This window comes from Lathamus discolor, chromosome 12 (genome assembly GCF_037157495.1).
Source record: "Lathamus discolor isolate bLatDis1 chromosome 12, bLatDis1.hap1, whole genome shotgun sequence".
Classification (NCBI taxonomy): Eukaryota; Metazoa; Chordata; class Aves; order Psittaciformes; family Psittacidae; genus Lathamus; species Lathamus discolor.
Window position 1 is genome coordinate 8,900,512 of NC_088895.1, and position 23,702 is coordinate 8,924,213.

The 23,702-nt window shown below is 48.5% G+C and overlaps 1 protein-coding gene across 3 annotated transcripts in view; it reads right to left on the reverse strand.

Annotated features, from left to right (window-relative positions):
• Positions 1-3,497: 3,497 nt before the first annotated feature.
• ULK1 (unc-51 like autophagy activating kinase 1) overlaps positions 3,498-23,702 on the reverse strand; it is an 82,426-nt gene continuing 62,221 nt past the window's right edge. For 2 of the 3 annotated variants that reach the window (XM_065692138.1, XM_065692137.1), the window contains exons 18-29: positions 20,795-20,946; positions 19,912-19,995; positions 18,964-19,226; positions 18,163-18,347; positions 17,418-17,533; positions 16,679-16,822; positions 13,977-14,164; positions 11,138-11,316; positions 10,907-11,025; positions 8,696-8,853; positions 8,387-8,522; positions 3,498-6,540 (exon numbers count right to left, since the gene is read on the reverse strand). In XM_065692138.1, coding sequence (XP_065548210.1) covers positions 6,485-6,540; positions 8,387-8,522; positions 8,696-8,853; positions 10,907-11,025; positions 11,138-11,316; positions 13,977-14,164; positions 16,679-16,822; positions 17,418-17,533; positions 18,163-18,347; positions 18,964-19,226; positions 19,912-19,995; positions 20,795-20,946 — 1,780 coding nt within the window. In that variant the 3' untranslated portion in view covers positions 3,498-6,484. The remainder of the gene's footprint in view (positions 6,541-8,386; positions 8,523-8,695; positions 8,854-10,906; positions 11,026-11,137; positions 11,317-13,976; positions 14,165-16,678; positions 16,823-17,417; positions 17,534-18,162; positions 18,348-18,963; positions 19,227-19,911; positions 19,996-20,794; positions 20,947-23,702) is intronic. The other variant, XM_065692140.1, reaches the window with a different exon arrangement.

Here is a 23,702-nt window from a genome sequence, read left to right on the forward strand (position 1 = left end):
ACATCTGCTTGGCCTTAAGTGAGAGCGCTGCCATCAAGTTTACTCAGCAGTGAAATCAACCTCGTAAAACCTTTCCGGGTAGCAGTGCATGGGGAGGCTCACGGGCAATTACACCTTTGTGGAACAGCTGGTCAGCACAGGGAGCGAGAGAGCTGCAGGAGAGGGGCCGAGACATGGCTTGGGGCATATTGCTTGGTTTTTCATAATGACATCTGTATCAATGGTTTATAAGGGGGCTCACAGGGGTCCTTCAAAACAGCCCCAAAAGAGGGCTGGAGCACCTCTCCTATGAGGACGTGCTGAGAGAGCTGGGGTGCTTCAACGTGGAGAAGGGAAGGCTCCAGGGAGACCTTACAGCAGTCTTGCAGCGTGTAAAGGGGTGACAAGAAATCTGGAGAGGGGCTTTGGACAAGGGCCTGTAGGGACAGGAAAGGGGGAATGGCTTTAACCTGCCAGAGAGGAGACTGAGATGAGCTCTTAGGCAGAAGCTCTTCCCTGTGAGAGTGCTGAGGCGCTGGCACAGGGTGCCCAGAGAAGCTGTGGCTGCCCCATCCCTGGCAGTGCTCAAGGCCAGGTTGGACACAGGGGCTTGGAGCAACCTGCTCAGTGGAAGGGGTCCCTGCCCATGGCAGGGGTTGGAGCTGGGTGAGCTTTAAGGTCCCTTCAACCCCAACCATTCAGGGGTTCTCAGGGCCACTCCTTGCTCCATCCTCCCTCCCTGCCAGGGTCCCGCTGATCCCGCCCCGGGGTTGGCCGGGCCGTTTGGGGAGCGCCGGGCAGGGCTGGAGAACCGGTCCCGGTGCGGTGCGGGAGCCGGGGCAGAGCAGCCTGCAGGGGGGGCTCTGGCAGCGCCAACCGCCGCCTCCTCCCGGAGCTGCCTCTGCTCGCGTCTCATCTCAACCTCCCTCTGCCAGGTTCAAGCCATTCCCGTGTCCTGTCCCTACAGGCCCTTGCCCAAAGCCCCTCTCCAGGTTTCTCGTCACCCCTTAAGGCACTGGAGCTGCTCTGAGGTCTCCCTTTAAGGAGCCTTCTCTTCTCTAGGCTGAACCAGCCCTAATGCAGAAACCTGGGTTTGACATCATTTGCCTAAGCTCATTCTTAGAAGCTCACTATTTAATATGTTTTCTGGAAGCACTCAAATCCCATGCCAGGCTTCAGCTCCCAGGAGAGGGGTGGTTCTGACTCTATTGTCCCTAAAAATGCTGTTTTTAGAACAGAAAGGTCCCAGGGAGGTTTGTATCCCCGCACCGCGTGTCATTCCTCATCTAGGGAATGGCACCCGGCACCAGCACTGCATTTATGGTAATCCATCCAAACAAACCCAACGGCTAGGATTTGTCTGGAGAGCATTGGCTCCTGCCCCGCAGAGCTAAGGCAGTGCATGGTCCCCCTGGCACACACAGCCTGTCCCCTCCCTCAGCACCACCCCGCTCAGGTGAGCACACAGGAGCTGTAACCAGGCACAGTGCAACGGAAGAGCTAAATTACTCCATGAAGGAGTTAACTCCTCATGAAGCTTTAAAAGAGCTTTAAAGCTTGGTCTTTATATCTTGGTGCAACAACTTCCCCCCCCCCCCCCCCGCCCCGTTTCTGCTTCCTTGATGTCACCGAGTCGCCTCTGATCCCCCAGAGTTGAATGAGCACGTTTTTGCTGACGTACTTACCAACAACTAAATATAAAACGCGGGAGCGAAGCCAAATGCCCTGGAAGAATGGCTTGGGTTTGTTTTCTCCTCCAAACAACAGCAGTGAAACGTCACAGTCATCATCTAGAAGGTTGTGCAATGTTCACTGGTGCTGTGAACTGCCCAGGCCCCGTGGTTTGGGGCTGTTAGAAGAGGCTGTTTGTCCCTGTTGTTTAAGTCTCTCCAGCCAGCACTTTCCCCAGGTTCAAAGGCTTTGCTACCTGTGAAAGAGTCCTATGGATTCAGCAGAGCACTCTCTATTTAACAGGCGTGTGACATGCAGTGATTTATCTTTCATTTGCCTATAGGTTTTCCACCTGAACCCTTAAACTTCACAGCCAGCTTCAAAACAAACTTCCTCCTTTACCCTCAGTATCAGAAACTTTATATACACACACACACACACATATATATTTATATACATATATATATACACACACACACACATATTCTTTACCCCATGCCCAGGGAACAAACACACACAAGGTTTTATACACAAAAGGGGCCTTTACGTGTTAAATCCTTTCCCCCCCCCCCCCCCATAACACCAAAACCCCCAAAGATCCAAGCATGCTGAGCTGCCAGGCATGGAGCAGCGCTGCAGGGAAAAGGAATCCCTGCCCATGAGTCAGCGCTAACGTCAAGTGACCAGAGCCTGGCGCTTCCAGGCAGGACCATTCTCACGGAGCGAACACGCAGTGTCCAGTTCCCTGCGGTGGGAAAGGCAGGGGCAGGAAACAGGAGTTATAAATAGGGAGAGCAAGAAAAAAACAATTCCAGCTCATGGTAAATCAGGGTTTTGAAATCGGGTCTTTTCTTGCCAAAAGACAATAGAGGCAAGTGGCTGTACAGGCAGAGTCACCCTGTACAGGGATCTCCAGGGATGCTCCTGGCCAACGTGCAGCCCAGCAAGAGGAGGTCTGGGAAACGTTTGGAGGAATTGTGGTATTTGGCTCCTGAAAGTTTACACCTTTGTGGCCAAAGTTTCTCTAAGTAGAAGGACCGGACTGGACTATTCCGGATGGTTCTCACGTCCCAGTGCAGAGCTCAGCTCTCCATCATAAAGCCTTCCCTGCAGAGCAGGGACTACAACTACCTGTCTGGCACCTGAAGGCAGGACCGATGCTCACAGCATCCTCACTGAACTTTCTGGCACATCCAGTGACTTTTTGCACAGCTACATGGGCACAAGGAAGCCAACCCGCTGTGTTCAAATGTCAAACTGCAACGTGTACAAACATGGCAGGAAAATAATTAAAAATACCCAAATCTTACCACTATGCTCACACTTCATCCTGAAGCACCTTCTGCTGTACAGCAACATGCTGCCTGGCTCTATTGGTTAAAACCCCCTAGGGTTTAAAATAATGCATTAAACCACCACCACGAACCTACACTGTCCCCACAGACACCCCTGCCCCAGTGTGCTTCATGCTGGAGTGCCAACTAAGAAATTGCTCCAACTTGTTAATACTGAAACAGGGATGATATTTAAGCATCTGCCTGGATGGGAAGGGACCTGCTGCCAACTCATGACAGAGTTTCTAACATAGCAGGAGAGTATGTGCAGGTAAGAAGGATGGATGATGAACAGCGACTACAGCACCCATCTAGAAACTGGCTTAATGGTTTCCAGGTTCAAAGGCTTCACGTTTGGCTTTAGGCAAGGGAGCTTTTCTGATCTTCATCCTCTGTGGAAAGGGGATAACAGCACTTTTCCACCTGAAAGGCAAAGCTGGTAGCACCAAACACACAAACCCCTCACTCAGACACTGCCCTGAGTGGGGTCGGGAAGCACTGACAACAGAGCACTAACAATTTCAAATCAGTTTTATTTTCTTAAATTGGTGTTGTACAATTTAAAGCCAAAAAAAAAAAAAAAACAACAACAGTCACACAAAACACAAATAAAAAACGCTGACAAAGTCTCAAGCATTGCTGATAAAGAACGTCACCGCCATCCGCTCTCACAGACCTGAAGGGACGTGTTTATTAGACTGAGGTTTCTTGAAATCTATTGAAGACGCCAGACACAAACGCTGCAACAGGAAGGAAGCCATGACACCAGCGGGTGGACTACACTAGCAACTTCACAGGTAGGGGCTGCTTTTGGGCTGGTTTCTTGCTTTTTTCTCTTTTTTGGGTTTTTTTTTTTTGTTTTTTTTTTGCATACGTTGCCTACAAAGCAATAAATATTCACCAAAAAAAGTTGGTTTCACTCTCCATGCAATTAGATAAAAAAGAAAGTCACCAAAGTGATGGCAAAATAAATCACCTGTCTCATTTTTTTTCTCCTCCCCCCCCCCCGTTTTTGGGGTGGGTTTTTATGTGTTTTCTTGTGTGTTTTTGTATTTTTTTTCAAGCACAGTGGCTAAGTTTCAAGTATTGAGAGAAAACCTATATATACACGTCTGTGTTTGCGTGTGTATCTACACACATACACGCACACACACACCTCCTCGTATGTATATACACAAACACATACATATATACCAGCTGTAGGTCTGTAAACCACGCTTTTTTGGAGCAATATATACTTGTGTACATTGAATGTGGACGATTTGGATACATTCAAGTAACGAAGCAGAGCTGGAAGGTTAGTGCTGAGCTCGCCATGCGCAGGGACCATCCTACCTGCGTGTCCTGGGCTGGAGGCTGGCGGTGCGTGCTGGGAGGGCTCGGGGTGTCTATTGCAGAGTCAGTCCTGGCTTAGTGCTCCCGTGCCACCTCCCGCAGCGTAGCCCTTTGCAGCGCTGGCAATAGCCTTTGGGCAGCAGTCTGGGTCTCCTCGGCGCTCCCATCCACAGGCTGGGCCTCAGCTGGTTGGGGTTGTATCCTTCTCTTCTCTTTGTCCCAGGCACAAGCACAATGGCCACAGAAGCAGCAGGCTGCGAGTGCAGGATGTAACAGCGGCCCAACACTGAAGCATTTGTGAAAGCTACACTTAAACGTCCCTGTCTGGGGCAACTGGGAGTATCTTTGAATTCATTTATTGGCGTTTCAACGCCCACGTTGCCAAAGGTGATGCCAGCTCCAAAGTCAATCGAGTTGCTCCTGAAACCCTTTGTAAAGTATCACACTGAACGTGCCAATATTGAGAGGAAAAAAAGCGACGAGGACTTAACCACCATGTGCAAAATACGTTGAGATCCCAAAAGAACAAAGCCTGAGGTTTTGAGTTGCTTTCAAAGATCCTTTTCTGCCCAGCGCTAACAGAATACTGCCACGACTGATAAATAAAGACACACACATGCACACGCAGACGGAAAGGCAGCCAGCTCTCCTCTCACACATGCTCACAGCATCCGAAGCCTCAACCAGAGCCACTCGCACCCACAGTCTCATTTGGCTACAGTCTCCTTAGAAGAAATGCTGAACATAAAACTGAACACTACGAGATTTCTTTATAAAAAACACAAAGCAGCAAATAAAACCTTAAAAAAAAAGGGGTTCCAATTGTGTGTGGGATCTGAACGCCTGTTCTTAAGCTCTTTAAAAAGCTTTATACTGACTGTCCTTAAAAGAACATTTAAATAAGAAAACAAACCTTGGTACTGCAAGTCAGCTTTGCCTGCTGTGGAGGAGGAACAGCACGGACTCTGCAGTGCTTTCTGCCTCACACTCACAAGATACAGTACAGTTAAATACGTACAGTTACACACAAACCAGACCTATATCAATATATATTCACCCAGAGGAATACATATTAATATACGCACACACGTAGTGCAATAAAACAACCAGGAAGCAAGGAAAAGGAATAAAAAGAACAGCATTCCTAACAGTCGTGATGTTCCTGGGTTGTTGTGTGATGCAAAGTCAACTCCTCAAAGTTCCCATAGTGAGTAAAGTGCTCCTTTGATTCACAAAGCTAGTGTTTTCAGTTCGGGGTGGGGTGAGGGCTCCAGGAAAGGGGTTATCGAGCTGAAAGCAGGACAGCGCTAGTGCTTCCTCCTGGTAGATACCTACTGAACAGCCACGAGTCCTTCATGCTGATCCCGCTGAGCTTGGGGACCAAGCGAGGAACGGATTCATTTTGGCTTCTTACCAACACAGGAGCGTTAATACTTTGTCATCCTCCTGTTCCCTGTGCAGTCTCTCTCCCTGCATGGTTTGCCCACACGGGAGACGCAACCTGCCCCAGCGCAGCGCATCCTCTGCCTCGCTCAGCAAGTCTGTCGAGGTGGGAGCTACTTCAGCAGCACTCAGGCAATAGGGAGCTGCCTCCCTCCTCTTTGCCATTCAGTAAGCACTCCAAGGCATAAACATGTGAGAAGGGACAGTGGAGGGAAAGGAGGGGAGCCTCAGGGTGCCAGGAAGCTTGAAGATGCCTGGCTCTCAGCTGGGTAGGGGGAAGTACACAAACTGGCCTTGATTTCTGAATGACGCCCTCCAATGTTAACTGAAGCCAGCAGTTTCAGCACATCCATCGCCTGCGATGGACACAGCACTGGAATACCCTGTTCTTAAGCAAGAGGGATAGGCAGCAGTCTTATCCTTCAAGGTGCTGGGAAGAAGCAGATTTCTATCCTTCAACCCCTCTGGCAACGAGGGATACCTTTCCACGTCGGCTACACCTTTGCCCAGGCCTTTGGGCAGGGGAGTATTTGTGCTTGCTGCAGTCACACATCCCCACAAAGGGATCCGAGTCCGTGGAACAACTTCCCAAAGCATCGTAATACGAAACACTGAGCAGTTCATCCTCCAGGGCTCCTGCTGCCAGAATCGCTTCCCACCGCAGCAGCAGGACACTGGAAACAAAGCCATCAGCTGGGGCGTGAGCAACAGCAACCGTGACATCAGGCACAGAACCCCGACAGCAGCGCCGACAGCCTGCGCTCAATGCACAGCTTACCTGGGACACAAAACAACACCGCAAGAAATCAGCCTCTCATTTCCCTGGTGATATAAAGACAACCAAAACATGCTGGAGACTGGGAGGAAAAGGCAGAACTCCATCAAATCAAAGCAGCCCTTTGAGAATCATTACCAGGCACTGCTTTAGACTAGGTGAGGACATGACCACAACCACCACCCTGGGAAGGGACAGGTCAAAGGGCTGAATAATCAGAGATGCAGCAATGAAAGCCTCTTCTGACAGAGGTACCAAGATGTTATCAAGAACCACCGGCTGCCGGGAACAATTTAATCACTTCTAGTTATTGGAGTGGCTTTTGCCAGCAGGCAGGATGACTCAAGGCCTGCAATGCCATTTGTCATGGCTTACAACTGGGAGACTGACACAGCCCAGCACGGTCAGTGCCAGATCCTCACTGTCTGAGCCCAAGACTCAAAAGCTCAGTGTTTGGTGGAACAAATTCCTCTCACAGGAAGACTTGCTGTTATTTCTAGGTTCATTGTTTTACTTTTCAGAATGAAGTTATCATATACCTGAGATCTAAAATCAAATGCATACCCACTACAGCCTACCAGAGAACAGCTCAGTTGGGAAGCTGGAACAGAGGGTAAAGCAGGGAATACAAGGATATCACTTGAGAAAATAAATCTATTAGACACATTAGCTGTATCTCTGGACAAAAGATGTGATTTAGGTTTGGTAAGAAACAATACAACAGACACTACTTAGTATTCCCTATTCACTGAGCCCTCAGGTACCACACATGACCTGCCAATCTCCCTTCGCTCTCCTTCAGTGAGCTTCATGTCAGCTCTGAGAGCTGGTGATAATTAACTGACTGATTGCTTGTGAGACAGAAACCTCTCCTCTCATTACCTATCTGTGAGCTCTGCCTGCACGGATGGCTGGAGCAGCCTGGCAGCACTCTGGATGCTGGCCCATGGAAGGCAGCAGGAAGCCAGCAATGGGGACAGGCAATGGTTTGCCAGCTGCAGCCGTTCCCTTCAGCCATGCTGATGCCGTTGGGATGGCTGCAGATGGGCTGGTTTGGCTGTGGCCAAGTCAAGCTGCTCCGACTGGCAATAGCTATTCCCCATCCCCTCCCGCAGAGAGGGACAACAGCAATGATTAACCCCAGCCGTAAGGGCAGGGAAAGTGCGCTCTGAGCAAGTGAGGTCAGTGCTTTCCACTCCACACAGTGCAGAGCCTGCAGCAGCGTAGTAACACCCTTCCTGACAAAGGGAGAGCACAAGGGAGGTGATAGCCCAGAGCAGCAGACAGAGGGGTCCATCTGTCCCTGGGAGAGGAAGCCAAATAACAGCAAGTAGGGAAGAGTTCAGCTTTCACTGCTACAGCAAGCACTGGATGAGGGAAGTATTTGTCTGCTGCCTTCTCAGCCAGGCCAGGGGCTGGGAACCAGACTGGGGAGCAGCCCTGTTTCAGGAGGAGCCCTCGCTATGATCAGCCATCACTGTCCCACAGCCGCTGCAGTTTCATGTTCAAGTGCTCTGTGCAGTCAGAGGGATGGTTCCTGCTGGAAACCAAACCCAGGCCCTTGCTGTTGCCAAACCACTTCCTTCAGCGAGTTTCTTCACACATCAAAAGCTCCAGCAAAGCCCTGGCAATTGCTCTGCATGGGAAACTCAAAGTATGGCTCAGATCTGGGACCTGCATTTCTAACAGTTTTCCCACTGGGAAAGCAGGAGGCCAGGCTGGAGCAGCTGTAACAAGCCAAGAGATCTCTGCTATGTCCTCCAAGATGCAGCTAAACACATTTCTCATCCATGCAGCTAAACCCCCACATTTTGTAGTGGGATTAAAAGAGAAGTCACTGAACACTCACATTTATTGATGTTTTCTATGTCGCCCTGTTCAGTGATGATGTTCAGGAGCCCCTCCATGAGCAGCAGAGCCTTGTGGTACCTCTGTGCACAGTCCTCTCTGTGGTGGAACATCTCATCCAGGGCTGCAGACTGTACCTGCAGCAACGACCCCATTCCAAGAGGTTACCCCCAGACCAGACCCAATGGCCCCTCGGCTGCCTGAGCACCTCCTTCACCCAGAGGCTGCACACAGCATCATGAGCAAGAGCCATTACTGCCCAACACTCGCTCTGTGCTGACCCTGTTCCCAGGCACTGTGTGGTTATTACCATTTGCACAGCATAGCTGAAGATGAGCTTCTCTGCAGTGATGCTGTTGATCCGATCCATGAGCTTCTGTTTGTCCAAGAAGAACCTCTGGAGTCTCATGTTGAGGCAGTGGCAGGATGAGACACTGGATTTGTAAAGCTCGTTCAGCTTCTTCACAACTACAGTAAAGGAAAGAAATGCTTTAGGCAATACTCCTAGTCCTCCCTGTGCCTCCCAATCTCCATGTACAGGACCCCAAATAAGTAACTTCAAGACAACAGGGTTATGTTCAAAACAGAAGACTGGTAGGGAAGTACCTGCTGTACCAATAGAGTCTTCCTCCTTTCCTCTGTCACCTTCCCCAGTTATAAGCCTGCATGTGGCAACACTTCGCATATGCCCAGTTCACCTGAGGCCAGGTCTGTTTCCTTCAGCTGCCACAAGGCAGAGCAGTTTGCACCGTGCAAGATGTCTCATGCGCCACCAGAAGCAACAGACGTGCCAGATACAAAGCTCCTGCTACCTGATGGGTGCTGACATGCCGTGAAGAAGTACGTGACCAGTGTGTGGTAGCTCCTGGAGCTGCGTGTGGATGAGCAGCACTGACTAAGCAAGGGAATCTCTCTTGGGACTCTGCTGTCCCGGGAAGAAAGGACCCTGATGCCTGTGAAAGGCCACCTCCTTTCCTGAACACAGCAGCTCATACGGGAAGGTTACAGGATAATGAATCAGGAATCAAGGGTGATTCTGATTAAATACCAATCCAAATCAGCAGGTTTGAGTCTCCTTAGCTGCATGGCATGGCCTACACAAAGTTATGGATACAAACTCCTACCAGCATCTGATGAGTATTAACTGCTACGTGCACACTGAAAATCCCCACACTGAATCATTCACTCCTGGGGGAGGCAAATCAACACGTATCATGAACCTGCCTCTCAGCTATGATGCAGAGGTGCAGCCTCACATGAGAGCCAGGCCCTGCAACCCAACCTAGCCTTGCCAGGCAGAGGTAAGACAGTAAAGAGGCAGAGAAGAGACTGCTGTGGGTACAGACCCTGCCTGGCACACACCACCCAAGGACGTTCCAGGGCAGTGTCCTGGTTGTGCTTCCCTGATTTTTCCACATACATGGGACACAAGTATCTTGAAAACCCTCTTATCCTCACTGTGCCCCGAAAAACCTAAAGGAAACAGATTTTGTGGTGAGAGAAACACAACAGGACAGCCTCGCCCAATTTCCACACACAGAAGGACAAATTACACTACAAATCTAGATGCTGCAGTCTGTCCTGAAAGGAGTGATTTGGGTCATGACAACATTCCTGTTAGCCTGGACTCGTGGAAGATGTGCAGCTAAACCTGTGTATCTTGCTCCACAGTGCCTGCTACAAGGTCTGTGTGCTCACTGTTTTAACTGCTATTATTTTACACCCCATCCCAAGGCAACACGAGTACTTTCAAAGACTGAGCTCTTGGGGAAGGTGGCTGGTGGGTCAGGTACTCCAATTGCTTCAGAAGGTTCCCTCAGTAATATTACAGTGGTAGTTTTAAAGCTGTTTTTTCTAATCACTGAATCACAGCCGGCTTGCATCACAAGCCAGCCAGTCAGATGCAAACATTAAGGCCATAACACTAACAAAGAAGTGACTCTGGCATTACCAGTGTTGTACTTCCTGTGTTTTTGTTTCACTTGAAAAATCATCACTGCTAGGACAGGTCTCCATTTGCCAGCTAAGCACTTCCTAGGACATGCACTGTGTAATTACGTTGTGCTTACTCAAGTACAAATAAGCACCTGCGATAGAGATGAACAAGGAATCAGATAAGATACATCCCCCTCTCAGTAATTAGTGCTGAAGATTCTCAGCAGGGCATGAGCAAGAGCTTTGGGACATGAAGTCAATGTGAAGAGAGGAACAATCTCTCAGTGTGAATAAAACCAGACCTGGTTGTACAAGGGGACAATAAGAAACAAACCCTGGACATAGGAGTGGGGGTTCACACTCACTCAATACCCTCCACCCCTTTGCCATACTTTTAATAGAATCATAGAATAGTTAGGGTTGGAAAGGACCTCAAGATCATCTAGTTCCAACCCCCCTGCCATGGACAGGGACACCTCACACTAAACCATCCCACACAAGGCTTCATCCAAGTGGCCTTGAACACCGCCAGGGATGGATAATACTTCCATTCCAGAGGAGTCCTCTGTGCTCAGCAGCCCCTTACCTTGCTTGACAGTGGAGGAGAGACACAGCTTGCCAGCTTTGATCTGCTCTATGGCCATCTGCAGCCCTGAGGACAGAAGCTCTGCTACTTTCAGGTACAGCACCAGCTGCTCTGCATAGCTGTCAAGAAAGCACAACAGATGAAGGGACAGCAGTGAGTGACCTGAAGGACATCTGCTATGGGATGAAGTGACAGAGACTTGGAATCTGGGCATCTCTCCCTGGTCCTTACCTCCACTCCCGGCTGAGGAGGCTGATCTGGTCGGCCACCACGCTCTCCTGGAGCTGGTACTCGGCTGTCACGGAGCTGCTCATCTCGCTGGAGCTGCCTTTAAGGGCAGCAATTTCCATCACATAGTGGACAAAGGCCAGGGTGAAGCGGAGGCTGCGCAGGATGTCAGTGTGCTCTTGCTGTTGAAGGGATGCCAAGGTGGGGGTTACAGAGGGAACGCTGGCATGCCAGGGAGGGCTGCTCACCTAGAGCTGTGCCAGCAGCTCATCCCAGCTAACAGAAACAACACCTGAGCCCCAAGGCCCCCTAACACGTCTGCTTTGGGCAAGGACAGCCAAACGCAGCCCCTGCATGGCACCAGCTCCTCCTCCACAGTAGCAGCAGCAAGCAACAGCCCCAAGGCCAGAAACTTCCAGGCAGGTCCCTGGAGAAGCTGGTGAGATGTGCTCCGAAATTACATGGCCCCTTCCCAAGGAGGATCCCAGCTCTGCGGGACTCTTTCAGAAGTCAGCCAGGAAGGCGCAGAGCTCATCTGCACCATGGGCCCAGCTCCGGTTCCCACCACAGTAATGCTGGTACAAAACTGAATGTGAGCGTGGATTTCATGAGTGACTGCAAACAAAGTGTGTCCTCCCCTACAGCCCTCGCTTAGCTTTGGTCTTTATATTCTCCCAGCTCAGTGCAGTGAGTCCTGGGTGAGGTCCTCTGAAGAAACAGCAAGGACAACCTTTTATCTGCAACTCCTGTCCAGCTAGTGAGGGCAGAGAGCCTCTCACACTAAGTGCTGTGTTCATTTCAAAGTAGTTTTTCTTCTGCTATTACAGATCAAAGGGGATTATCCCATTGCTGGGAAGCTGCATTGCTTAAATCACTGCAAGCATTTTTGGGAAGTTAGTATTTGTGGAAAAACTGTGTGCTTGTGGGTCTACAAAATGAACTGCTGTGTGGATCAGATGAAACACCACTCTCTGTACTCTCTAACCTGCTTGATCTTCACATAGTCAGTGGCTCAGTTCCCTCAAAGGACCTTACCAAAAAGGTAAGGATGTTTCCTACATGAATTTATCTAAACCCTCCCAGTCCTCAAGTTCTGCAAGCTTTTGTTTTGCATTCACTGGCTCAGGCACTTGGCTGCTAAGGCAGCTTTGACTATCTGAATTATGAATCTCTCCTCCCACTGTCGTGCCACCTGGACAGCCCAGTATGGTAAGGAAGTGTTATCTCCATCTTCCTCTATTTTCTTTAAAAGCAAAGGAGGAACCTGGAGATTAAGTAATCGCCAAGTCATACAACAAGTTTGTGGCAGAGCAGGAAACTGCTGAGATCTTGCAGGCCTCAGCCTGGTATCTCTAACCAATGCACAGTCCTTCCTCTCTGTTTATACACTCAGCTTCTGTTACTTATCACAGCATTTGTGGCCTCATTTGGCATCACAGGAGTCTTTCCTTCTGCAGCCATCTATATTGTGTTTTTAAAACACTGCAAAAGAAACTACAACCTCTAATTTCCCTTGTCTGCACCTAAAGAAACTTACAGAAGATGGACGAACCGCTCATCTGAATACAACAGCTTTGCCCAAGATAAACAAGGACGCTCAGATAGTGAGATTTCAATGCCCTGGAAGTATCAGCAGAAACCAGAAAGCCTGCCAGGTTTGCATTGTGGCCCGCTCCACAGGGCACAAAGGGGTCTTGAAATACACTGTAAAGGTTTTGTGATATGCAAATGGATTCCTGTGCTCAGCAGGAATGATGACTGAACCCAAATGACTCATTACAGACAGAAGCTGAGTGCTGTTAAGAAGATCAAGTTGATACTTTCTTATGACACTTCAGTCCAGGGTCCACAGTGGTGGCAGCCGGCAGGGGCCCGGACTTCTGGGACCTCACACAGGTAGGATGCTCACTTAAACTCACTACTACTGTGATCACACCAATGCTGAAAATCCTAGCCCTTTGGCTCTGCAGGTAATTAAGCAAACGATGCGATTCAATGCATAATTAACAACAACAACAAAAAAGATCTAAATAAAATCTGAAGCATAAGAGCAAACCCACATCCTTATAACAATGTATGCATTTCTCTGCGGCTGTCTGGGGAGTTTTAGCAACACCAGCAAAACGCAGATAACAGAGAGCCTTCCCCAGTCGCAGGCAGCCCAAGGAGGCATCACAAGTAGAGCTAAAAATGTGCCTGAATCTTCCTCCCACCTCTGCTGCGAATGGGCAGCCTGACCTACATTTCAAATATATCTCAGCTACAAAAGCATTTGCTTTGCTTCAGCCAGCAGAGAAGGGGAGCCTGGCAGCCTTTCAGCTCCACAATCCGATTCAGCTGTTCTAGTGCAGAACATGGTGTCCCCCCAACCCCATCGGTAGCACAAGTGTCAGGTTTATTCTAGTTCAGACTCTCTCAGCTGAGGCTGTATCACTGCCTGACTCCCCAGGTGCATGCGGGAGGCAGTGTACGATATACACTGAGCTACTCATGCTCTCAAGTCAGCTATGTCATGCCTTTTACAAGGGAAAAAGCCCAAATTAGCCAGGATTGCTTCAGAAGCTGTTCATACAGGATGCACCAGATGTTTGCAACCTGCAATGTCAGCTTTGGAAATGGTGACTTTTAACCCTGGTCACGGATTAAGCAGCTCGGCAGCAGGCTCAAAAGTCACCGTGCCAAGCATGCCCGGGCTTTTCTGAGCACTTCACTGGCCTTGCTGTCTTTGAAACCACTCAGCTCCATCTTGGGAAGCAAGCCCCTTGGCCGTAAACATGGAGTTATCTGACCTCTGGATGTGCTTTACTTTTACCTCTCCATCCTTTGCCTAGGATGTACCCACCTCCATGAGTGTCTCTTCGGGCAGCTCTGGTGCCTCAAATGTAACAGCCCCTTCCAGGTTGGCGGTGATGGGATCAGCAAAAGTGTACCGGAGGCTTGAGGGGCCTTCCGCAGCATCCCCACCAGTTCCCACTGCCAAGTGCCTGCCGGTGAATGAGCCTCCAGAACTGAGAGAGCTGGAAGACCCCACTGGGAAGAAAAACAGGCAAAGGGATTACTGAAAGTATTCACAGTAGGTCAGCAGAGGGGACAGTCCTGTAGGATCCAGGATCCTGGATCGGATAGGAGCCAACAGCAGGTACTTTGGAGGAGGACGCAACAACTCTTGACGCAGAGTAACCACTCCCCAACCTAAGCTCCTCAGTGACTTGGGTAGACTAGCTTAGGAGCTCAAGCAGATTTAACACACCTTCCACAATGGCTGTTGGTTATGGGGACAATTCTTTCTTTTTTTACCCAAACCCTTTCTGAATCCTGCAGTGATTTCCTGAGCTGACTTTACAATACACCACCACAGCCAAGTTCCCAGCCAAGGATCAGCATGGTTTGAACCCCAGCTCCCTATCACTGAATGAGCACCTCTCATAAGTGAGGGTTTTATTGTGGTTTTAAAACATCAACCCCTTAGATATAAACCAGGAGAGCCTTCCATTACATGCCCTGCATTTTGCTTCCTCCTCTTTACAAATAGGAGGCTGAGCAGAGAATAAGTGACTTTAGCGGAGTCAGGACCCTAACCTCAGGACTCAGGACAACCGGTACATATGGTGTGCATCAGACAATCCCCTCATCATCATCTTTTCCCCTTCTTGACCACTGAGTCCACCCTAGGAGCGCACTGCATATAAAAGATGGACACTTCAAAAGAGTTTGTCTCAGGGTATTCATAATACATTCACCACTCCAGAGGGTTTTACATCCACTGACACAGACAGTTATGCTCTGTCTCACAGGGGGATGCCAATACCAGCTACAATACTCTGCTAATTCTACCAAGGCAATATTCTCCACTGTCACTGATCCTTTGGAGGGAAATGTTTCTCTTCTACCCATGAATTTAATTTGCTGCCCTACCCTGCCTTCAGAAGGGTCAGCAACATAATAATGTGTAACTGATCTGCGGAGAGGCACAGTCTCCTCTCCTCCCTGTCGGCAGCTGTGCTTCAAAGCTAAGTGGATCATCAAAGACTGGCAGAGCATTGCCAGATCTTTCAGAGAGAGGGAAGGACCAACAACATCACATTCTGGATACCCTGTAATTCCGACAGGCTGTTTACAGAAGTTGTTCTGATGACTCATGAAAAGGCTCTGCCTTTGTATCCATCAAGAGATCTTACTCATGGCTTGTCCAAGCACTCAGAGTGCGGAGTTTCAGCTTGCAAAGCTCTCCTTTTCACCATTAACTTTGTGTATTAACTATAATGTAAGGAGATACTGCACAGACCTAATAAAGTATCAAGCATCAAGCAGCATTGCTTTGACTGCCTTGATCTAATGCTGTGTATGTATTGTAGGTTCACTATTCAACAGCCATCTCTTTCAGGCATCCAATCTGAGATCTTGACTGTTTGGCAAACCCTTAAGCATCTAAATATCAACCTGCTAAAAACTGGTGCTTGAACCTGCTCCAAATTGCTATTAACCCCACAAAAGCAATACCGGAAGTCTGAATTCTCTATTCATAACCCTGTGGTAGTAGCTAGAGGCTGCAGCCAGGATAGTAACCCCATTGTGCTACAGGCCCATCAGACACTTTGGAAGAGTGTCTGCCCTACAGAGCTTACCCTCTAAATAGACGAGACAAAGAAAGGATTATGGTCCCAACTTTCCAGACAATCAAGGATGTGAGTGGCTTTAGTTATGATGGAAATGCAAGCTATACCCAGGAACTGAGCCCATGTGTATCCCCATCCCAGTCAAGCATCTTATTGTGGTTACATCCAAACCTTCCCTGCAGTAATTAACAACAACAGAGTCAACAACATTCAGATGAGGAACAGCCAAGACAAGAACCCAAAGAAGCCAAAAATGCAAATAAAAGTGTCCAAATATTTTCTTACACTGAACACAGACTCCAGCTCCCAGACACACTATCCCAAAAAGGCCAATTGCCACAGCCTCAGCTGCTGGCTGATGAGGCCAGAGCACTTGGTGTCTTAAAAGAAGTATCTGTCAAGCAGGAGTGTATTTCCCAGTCTCCTACTCAGGCAGCTCAGAGCATAAGTTAACACCACTAGTAACTGTACATACAGAGCCATGCTGGCCCTTTCCTAACAGTACTTTTGCACTGAAGCTGCTTGGCACAGATGGTCACACTTTTTATTCACAGCTCATCCAAAATGATCAGAACACAACACAAACTTTACATCTATTGACCTATCAGCAACACTGGGTCTATGAACAGCTGCAGCATCGTTCCTGAAGCAGAGAGCAATGAAGTAATACAAGAGTTTGTCTGTCTCTTCCACTACTGGAAAACCACTATCTGGCACTAGTCCTTTTGCCAGTGCAAACAGTCACCACCAGTAACTGTGGTTGGCAAGAGCCAGCATGAGAACCTCAAAGGCATTTAGACCAGCTGAGCTCCACGGACTGCTCTGCACAGCCCTCTGCCACCACCAGTGTTCAGCACCAAGGAATTCAACACATTGCTCTGCCCCTGGCATTCCCACTGGAACAGGCAGGTAGGTATCAGCCCTTTACCTGAAAACATCCTGGTCCTCGTGGTCTGTGGGGGGGTTGTTCCACTGGGAGGGGATCCAACAGTAAAAATCACTGGGGATGGGCTGGCAGAGCCCCCAGCCCGGGCACCAGAGTGCAGGGTCCCTCCGTAAGCACCTGAGGGAGCTGGGGAGACAGTTGAAAGGTGCAGACTGGCATTACAGGAAAGTTACTCAGAGCATGGTGTGCCTCACCCAGCGGTTCTGTGCTCCTGCAGACTCTCTTGGGACACAGTGGTTACCAGCAGAGGCCAGCGCTCCCTTTGGAGGCATCATCCCCCACGAACACAGCAGGACAGGCTGGCACGGACTACAGGACACGAGCCTGGCAGCATCACGGCATTGCTGCAGCTGTTCTCCCCTCCTCACTTCCCAGCCTGCAAGCCCAGGAAGACCCACCCTTGCAGAGCCACCATTCATACTCGAGCTGCCTGGCAGAAAGTCCCCACTTCCACATGTTATCGCATTCAGAAGGGGCCAAAGAGGAAGCCCTGCCTACAAAAATCACACCACTAGCCAACAATTACACAGCACACGTAGCCCACAGACCTTCGAGCGCTCCAAAGAAGAAAGCAAACATCATTACACTCCTCACACACTGCAGCCACTTCCTTTGCCAAAAGCCATCAGAAAAGGAGCCTCCCATCTGTAGGAAGCATGTAAGCAAACTGTTCACCCCAACCCAGGATATCCAGCCAGATCCGCCTGGCCTCCCCACCTACCTGCAATTTCCATTGGCTTCTCATTGTTCAGGCTGTCGTTGCTGCCAGCTTCTGAGATCTGTGCCCCAAAGGCTGCCTTCAGAAGCAGGTCAGTGAGCCTGCCTGTGCTCAGAGATCTAAGAAGAGGACATACAACATGACGCAGAAAGTCAAGAGGTGCAATGTTCTGGCTACCTTCCTCTCCAGTTTGTGCCATTCCTGGCCCACAACTGCTTAACACTACACAGCAAATAGTCTGGAGCTGAAATAACCACTCTTCCTCTTTCAACAGAGCACCTGAAGCACCTCCTGCTACTTGTAGAAAGCATGCAACTACTGTGACTAACTGCAGTAATGCAAGTACTGACTACAGCATTATTACGACACAAGTTTTCTTTGATGGAAGATACAGAAATTAGCATCAGAGGACTCCTCCAGGTTACTGGAGAAAGCTGCAGTAACACTAACACCTGAGTGACTTTGTATCCTGCAATACTGGTGACATTCTGCACATGGCTCTCAAACACATCTCTGGTCTGAAGCCCTGTGCCCACTGATGGACAAGGAACACCCATAACTCTCTCTCATCCATGACAGAGCAAAGCACACACCTGCATAATTGCAGGGAGTCTGGTCAAGTAACAAAATCCTGCATCCCCACTTGATGAAACTCTGCAACCTTAGTGTTAGATGGGGTTTGAACTCTGCCCCATCTGTCCTGTATCAGGGAATGAAGCAATGCTGAATAAAGCAGACTATAGCTCACCTGCCCTTGATCTCTTCCACAGGCCTCAATCCCAAACCAGTCTGCTGGCAGTGGAAATGACCCATCTCCTTCAGATCTGGCAAGGTCTTATTCCGTGTTGGAGTCACCATGACCCCCTGGTGGGCCAAGAGGGTGAGGAGATTCTGGGAACTGGGGGTTTTGGGAAACTCAAACGGGGACACGGCCTGAGAAGAACAGGAGAAACAGAGACCCATCTTTAAAACAAAGGAGGAAGGTTCCCCTCATCCCCTGTTATTTATCAAAATTAAACCGCATGCTTAACAACCTAAGGAGGTGGAAATCCCACCCCACGCTGTTACTTGTCCCCAGTCCCAGAAAGACTAAAGTGAAAGGACAACAAACTGCTGAAAACTTGCAGCAGCCTAACATAAGCAGAGAAAATGCTGTCCCAGCTTTGCATGGGCCCCCGGTTGTCACCTGCTCACCCATCTCTGCTGGGGATTCCTCCTGGACACGCATTTACATCACCAGCTGAGTGGCTGTGTGCAAACCAGCCCAGGCACTGCAGCTCACTAATATGCTTCTGCCTAATCTGGGCAGCTCCTTTTCACTGCCTGTTTGAAACCCTGGCCTCTGCTAAGAGTGAACACTGCTGCCAAGGGAGATCTGTCCACTAAGAACCAGGACACTACCCCATTTCACACAGATCACTAACCAGCCCTTGAAGGAAAGCGAACAAGCAGTGATAAATCCAGGTCGGTTATCCCAGCAGCAGTTCATCCCCAAACAGCCCAAGAAGATCAAGCAGTGAGAAACCCAAAAGCAGCCTCCTTGACATACCTTTGTAGGGGAGCCCACTATAGTTGGCAAAGGGCTTCTCTGCATGAACTCAGACAGCTTTGGTGAGGATCTGAGCTGCCGGCAGTGCTGCAAGCCATGAATCTGCAGAGGCTGGCTGACTGGGGTATGACCAAAGTGAGCAACAAGAGGATCAGAGTGCTGCTTGGTTATCTTCTGCCTGCAGGAATGCAAATCCGACAGGTTGGGAGCACTGTGGAGCCGGGAGCCCATTCCTCGAGAAGAGTGTTCAGGTGCTGAGGAACCTACAGGACCCAAAGTAACAATCCACATCATTTTGTGGTTCTAACATGAAACGCCTGATCCCAAGACCAGGGTTCAAACATATCAAACTCAAACACCTGCATCAAGCTCAAACATCTACAGATCAAAACCTTCAGTGGGTGGCTAAGGATGGCATTGTGATCAGTGCCACAAAACTGCTAGGCCTGATCAGCTTTTGACTCTAAAGGAGGAAAAGACATGAGCACGGAAATAAAGGTATAGCTTCTCTCCTTCACTGGAGCCCTTAAAGAGAAAGGGACCCTGACTGTCATTGCTCAGCAGCAAGGAAACTGCACATCAAGCAGGTCACTTGGCAGAGGAGCTGTTGGGGATTTTGAGATGCTTTTCCTTCATTCAATCCATTGACTTTAAAGTCCTGAATTCAAGTTTTTGGGACTCGGGGTCTGTGAGCACTGGAAGACACTGTCATGGCAGGGGGGTTGGAACTAGATGATCTTAAGGTCCTTTCCAACTCTAACTGTTTTATGATTCTATGATGGGATGCGAATGGATCAACCCCAACACCTACCAGCACACAGAAATCCTGGCTGGCCAAGCATCAAGAGAAGCTGCCAAAGGAACATATGCAACCCTGAGTGCCCTGAGACTATGGTTCTGGCCTTATCCATAGGCATAATGAAGGAAGGTAAGGACTAATGTACGCACCAGCAACAGGAATCCGGCTTCTCACATCTGCTCCAAGAGAAGACGGGATAACAGTCTGACTGGGCTGCTCTGGGATTGTTCCAACTTTGAGAGAACACAATGAGAAAAAGAAGTTTATTCAGTATTAAGTTTCCGTAGGCAATGACAACACTGTGCACCACCTGTTTTACAGAAGATGCTGGTAATCTTTTCCATCTTCTCAGCCCTAGCTGCGTAGTGAAAAGATCAACAACTCCTGTAAAAGGAGGAAAAAAACCCTCTGTGTGGTATTAGTTCAGTATATTTTAGTCTGACTTTGCAGTGGTATTAATTCAGAGGAATAGAATATGAATATTCACATTTCTCCACCATCAGAGACTAATAAATATAGGATTGGAAACAGCAGGGATATAGAGCACCTCGTTACATCAGAGTCTGTGCCTTTATTAAAACCAGCAAATTGCATCGGTTTCACACTGGGGTTTTTCTTATCCCTTTCCACATGAGTTGCTTGTTTGCATCTGCATCAGGCTACTGGATATCCAGACACTACTCTTCAGTCTGAACAGCACTTCCAAAGCTGCTCAGGATTTTGCTCTTACAACAATTGCCTTATATTATTTTCCTCACCCCATCCTGAGCCAGGAAAAAGATCCTTTGCACTTATAGAAGCCCTCTTCAGAGGGCAGCAAAATGTTTGATGCAGACACCAAAACAAAGCTGGCCTCTCCTGGGGCTAAGAGGGATCTTCCTCTCCAGTTTACTGAGGCCAAAACACTTGTCAAATAATCTGTTGAGAAGAGTCATGGGAGAACACAACAACCTGAATTCCCTATTGCCTGGCAGCTACAGGAAAGGGGCACATGATTTTATTAGAGCAGCAACATGTCAGTTAACATCTTACCTTGCGGTGATGGCATAAATGGCTTGGCACCGCCAAAGGAGAGCTTTCTAGCGCTGGGCACGGATCCATGCTCTCCAGGATAAGGAGGGGAAGCACCAGTTTTAGGAAAACCAAGAGGACTTGTACTGCTAGACCTCCGGATTGTACCAGACCTTACAGGAAACAACAGCAGAACACAGGTTACTCCAGATGCCAGTGAGAAGAATAAGAACAGTACCACAGACACACACACAGAGCTACTTCCACAGAAGGCAGAGCTTCATGACTGTTTATCCTGGATGAAAATCCCACTGTCCCAGAGCTACACCAGTACAGATTAAGATGATAATCCTTGCTCTTGAGAGTTTCAATCTAAACAAGATGGACTGAATGAGAAGAAAGAATGAGATTAATTTAGCTGTACAGGAAAGCCTGTAATTTTTCAGAGTCACTTTTAGATGCTTTCAAGTTTCTACATCAATCCTGAACGTGACAGTTTCCTATCTGGCCACATCCAGATGTTTATTTTAGGCAATCTCTTCAGGATACCCTGAGAGGGCTTTATTCAAGTCTCCCTCCTGTGCTGAGCCACTTGCCCTTTTGTCAGAGCAGCCTGTTAGGTAGAAAGCTCTGTGACTGGAGGCTGTAGGATGCAGAGGTAAACTGTGCTAAAGGCACTCTCTGCAACACAGCTTTGACTCAAATCAGAAGTGGAAGTAGAACATGGAACTGTTGGAACAAGTCCAGAGGAGGGCCACGAGGATGATCAGGGGACTGGAGCACCTCCCGTATGAAGACAGGCTGAGAAAGTTGGGGCTGTTCAGCCTGGAGAAGGGAAGGCTGCGTGGAGACCTCATAGCAGCCTTCCAGTACCTGAAGGGGGCCTATAGGGATGCTGGGGAGGGACTCTTCGTCAGGGACTGTAGTGACAGGACAAGGGGTAATGGGTTAAAACTTAAACAGGGGAAGTTTAAATTGGATATAAGGAGGAAATTCTTTCCTGTTAGGGTGGTGAGGCACTGGAATGGGTTGCCCAGGGGGGCTGTGAGTGCTCCATCCCTGGCGGTGTTCAAAGCCAGGTTGGATGAAGCCTTGTGTGGGATGGTTTAGTGTGAGGTGTCCCTGCCCATGGCACGGGGGTTGGAACTGGATGATCTTAAGGTCCTTTCCAACCCTAACTATTCTATGATTCTATGATTCTAAGTTACAGAGCAAAATAGAGCCATGTGTGACTGTCAAATCTGAAAGAGCTCACTGCTACCCAGAGGAATTTCTTTTGGGGCTGGACAGTCAGAACTGCCTGGGCTCCAAACTCCTTCAACACCTTGTGAAACCTCACCTTAGGGAGTTGCAACTGATTTGTACAGTCCACACATGCAGGTACTTCAAGTGTTACCCTGCTGCTAAAATGAAACAAAAGGGGAACCTAGACCAGCAAGAAAGTGAGTACATCCACACCATCACCCTGGAGAGAGACTGGATTATTGTACATCAATTATTTCTCAGTAATTTAATGTCTTCACCTCTCATTAGAACACACAACCTAAACTCTATTTACTGAAATGTCATTCTCCCTTTTCAGGCTCCTTCTAGATTCCCATTACACTCCTCTCTATGAGAAAACAGTCTTTTCATCAAATCCTTTATTCTATTCTCAATTTGGAAGCATTTTTCTCCTGTTAAAAGAACACCAGTCTCAGCCAGTAGGTGGTTTTCTGGACAGGAATCAACAAATACCATGAAAAATCTCCCTCTGTGCTCAAACCACTGAAAGATGCTCTCACCAAGGTATCCTGCCTCCCCTCCCAGCGACACAGCATTAAGCTGTCCATACGCATCTGAACAGGAGGAACAAAGACATAGGTTTTGGCACTGCACACAGAGCTAGCTACATTACCCAGGAGTGCCAAGGTCATCCTGGTGAAGCATCAGTACATATAACTCAACACCACTACAAGGTGTAGGTTTTGCTTTATACTACATTTCAGAAAATAAATAGATAATAATAAATCTATTTCAGTAGCTGAGATTTGACCCTGCCCCTTCCATATGTTATTATATTTTGCAGCCAAGTGAATCCATGCTGTATCTACATGATTGGAAAAAAAGGAAATCCTTCAAATTTTTAACCTAAAAAATCACTTCTCTTCAGGTTGCTCTCTGAAGTGCCTGGCCTTGAAGCAAAATGAATACACAGTAAGGAAATGGACACCTGGCAAGGTGAAAAGAAAGATACTTGGATGCTCAATGGCATAAAGAATTGCTGCCCCATTAAGCCTCCAGAATATGAGCCATCCAGAAGGCTCATCACTGAATATCACCTATCGGGATCTTGCAGGTAAAAACACCAGCTGACTGCTGCTGCTGAAAGATGTGGAATGTGAAATGCGAAATGCCACCCTAGGATGGGATAAGGAAGCAAGCAAATGAGCAGGACAGGTGATGTGGCCAAAAGTAACCACACATAATTACCACCTCAACAAGCAACGTATCTATCCACCACCAGGCTATGTCACACAGGAATACACCAGCCAGCCAGATGACAGTGGTTGAATTCAGAACCAAGAGTGTATGTCAAGTGACTTGGCAAACATGACGAGGCACTTGGCTGTAATGGCCTATCTGATACACCTGATGGAAAAGTGGAATCACACACTAAATGCTTGATGAAGTTTTCTCCTTCCATTCCTGAAGGGTGTCTACTGAATTTGATGATTAGAGGAAGTGATGGTGGGAGAGAACTATGGCTTCCTGGGGCAGAAAAAAGCATGCCACCAGAGATGTTGAGAAGATGCTAAAAGCAGGCTGTGAATCATCCTGATTGTGTCCATTCCTCGAGTTCCTCTGCAGGGACGATGCTAATCTCAACGTTACACAGTGGTGACTAAAAGTTGCAAAACATGACAGTTTGATCCCTGACTCGTAGCTG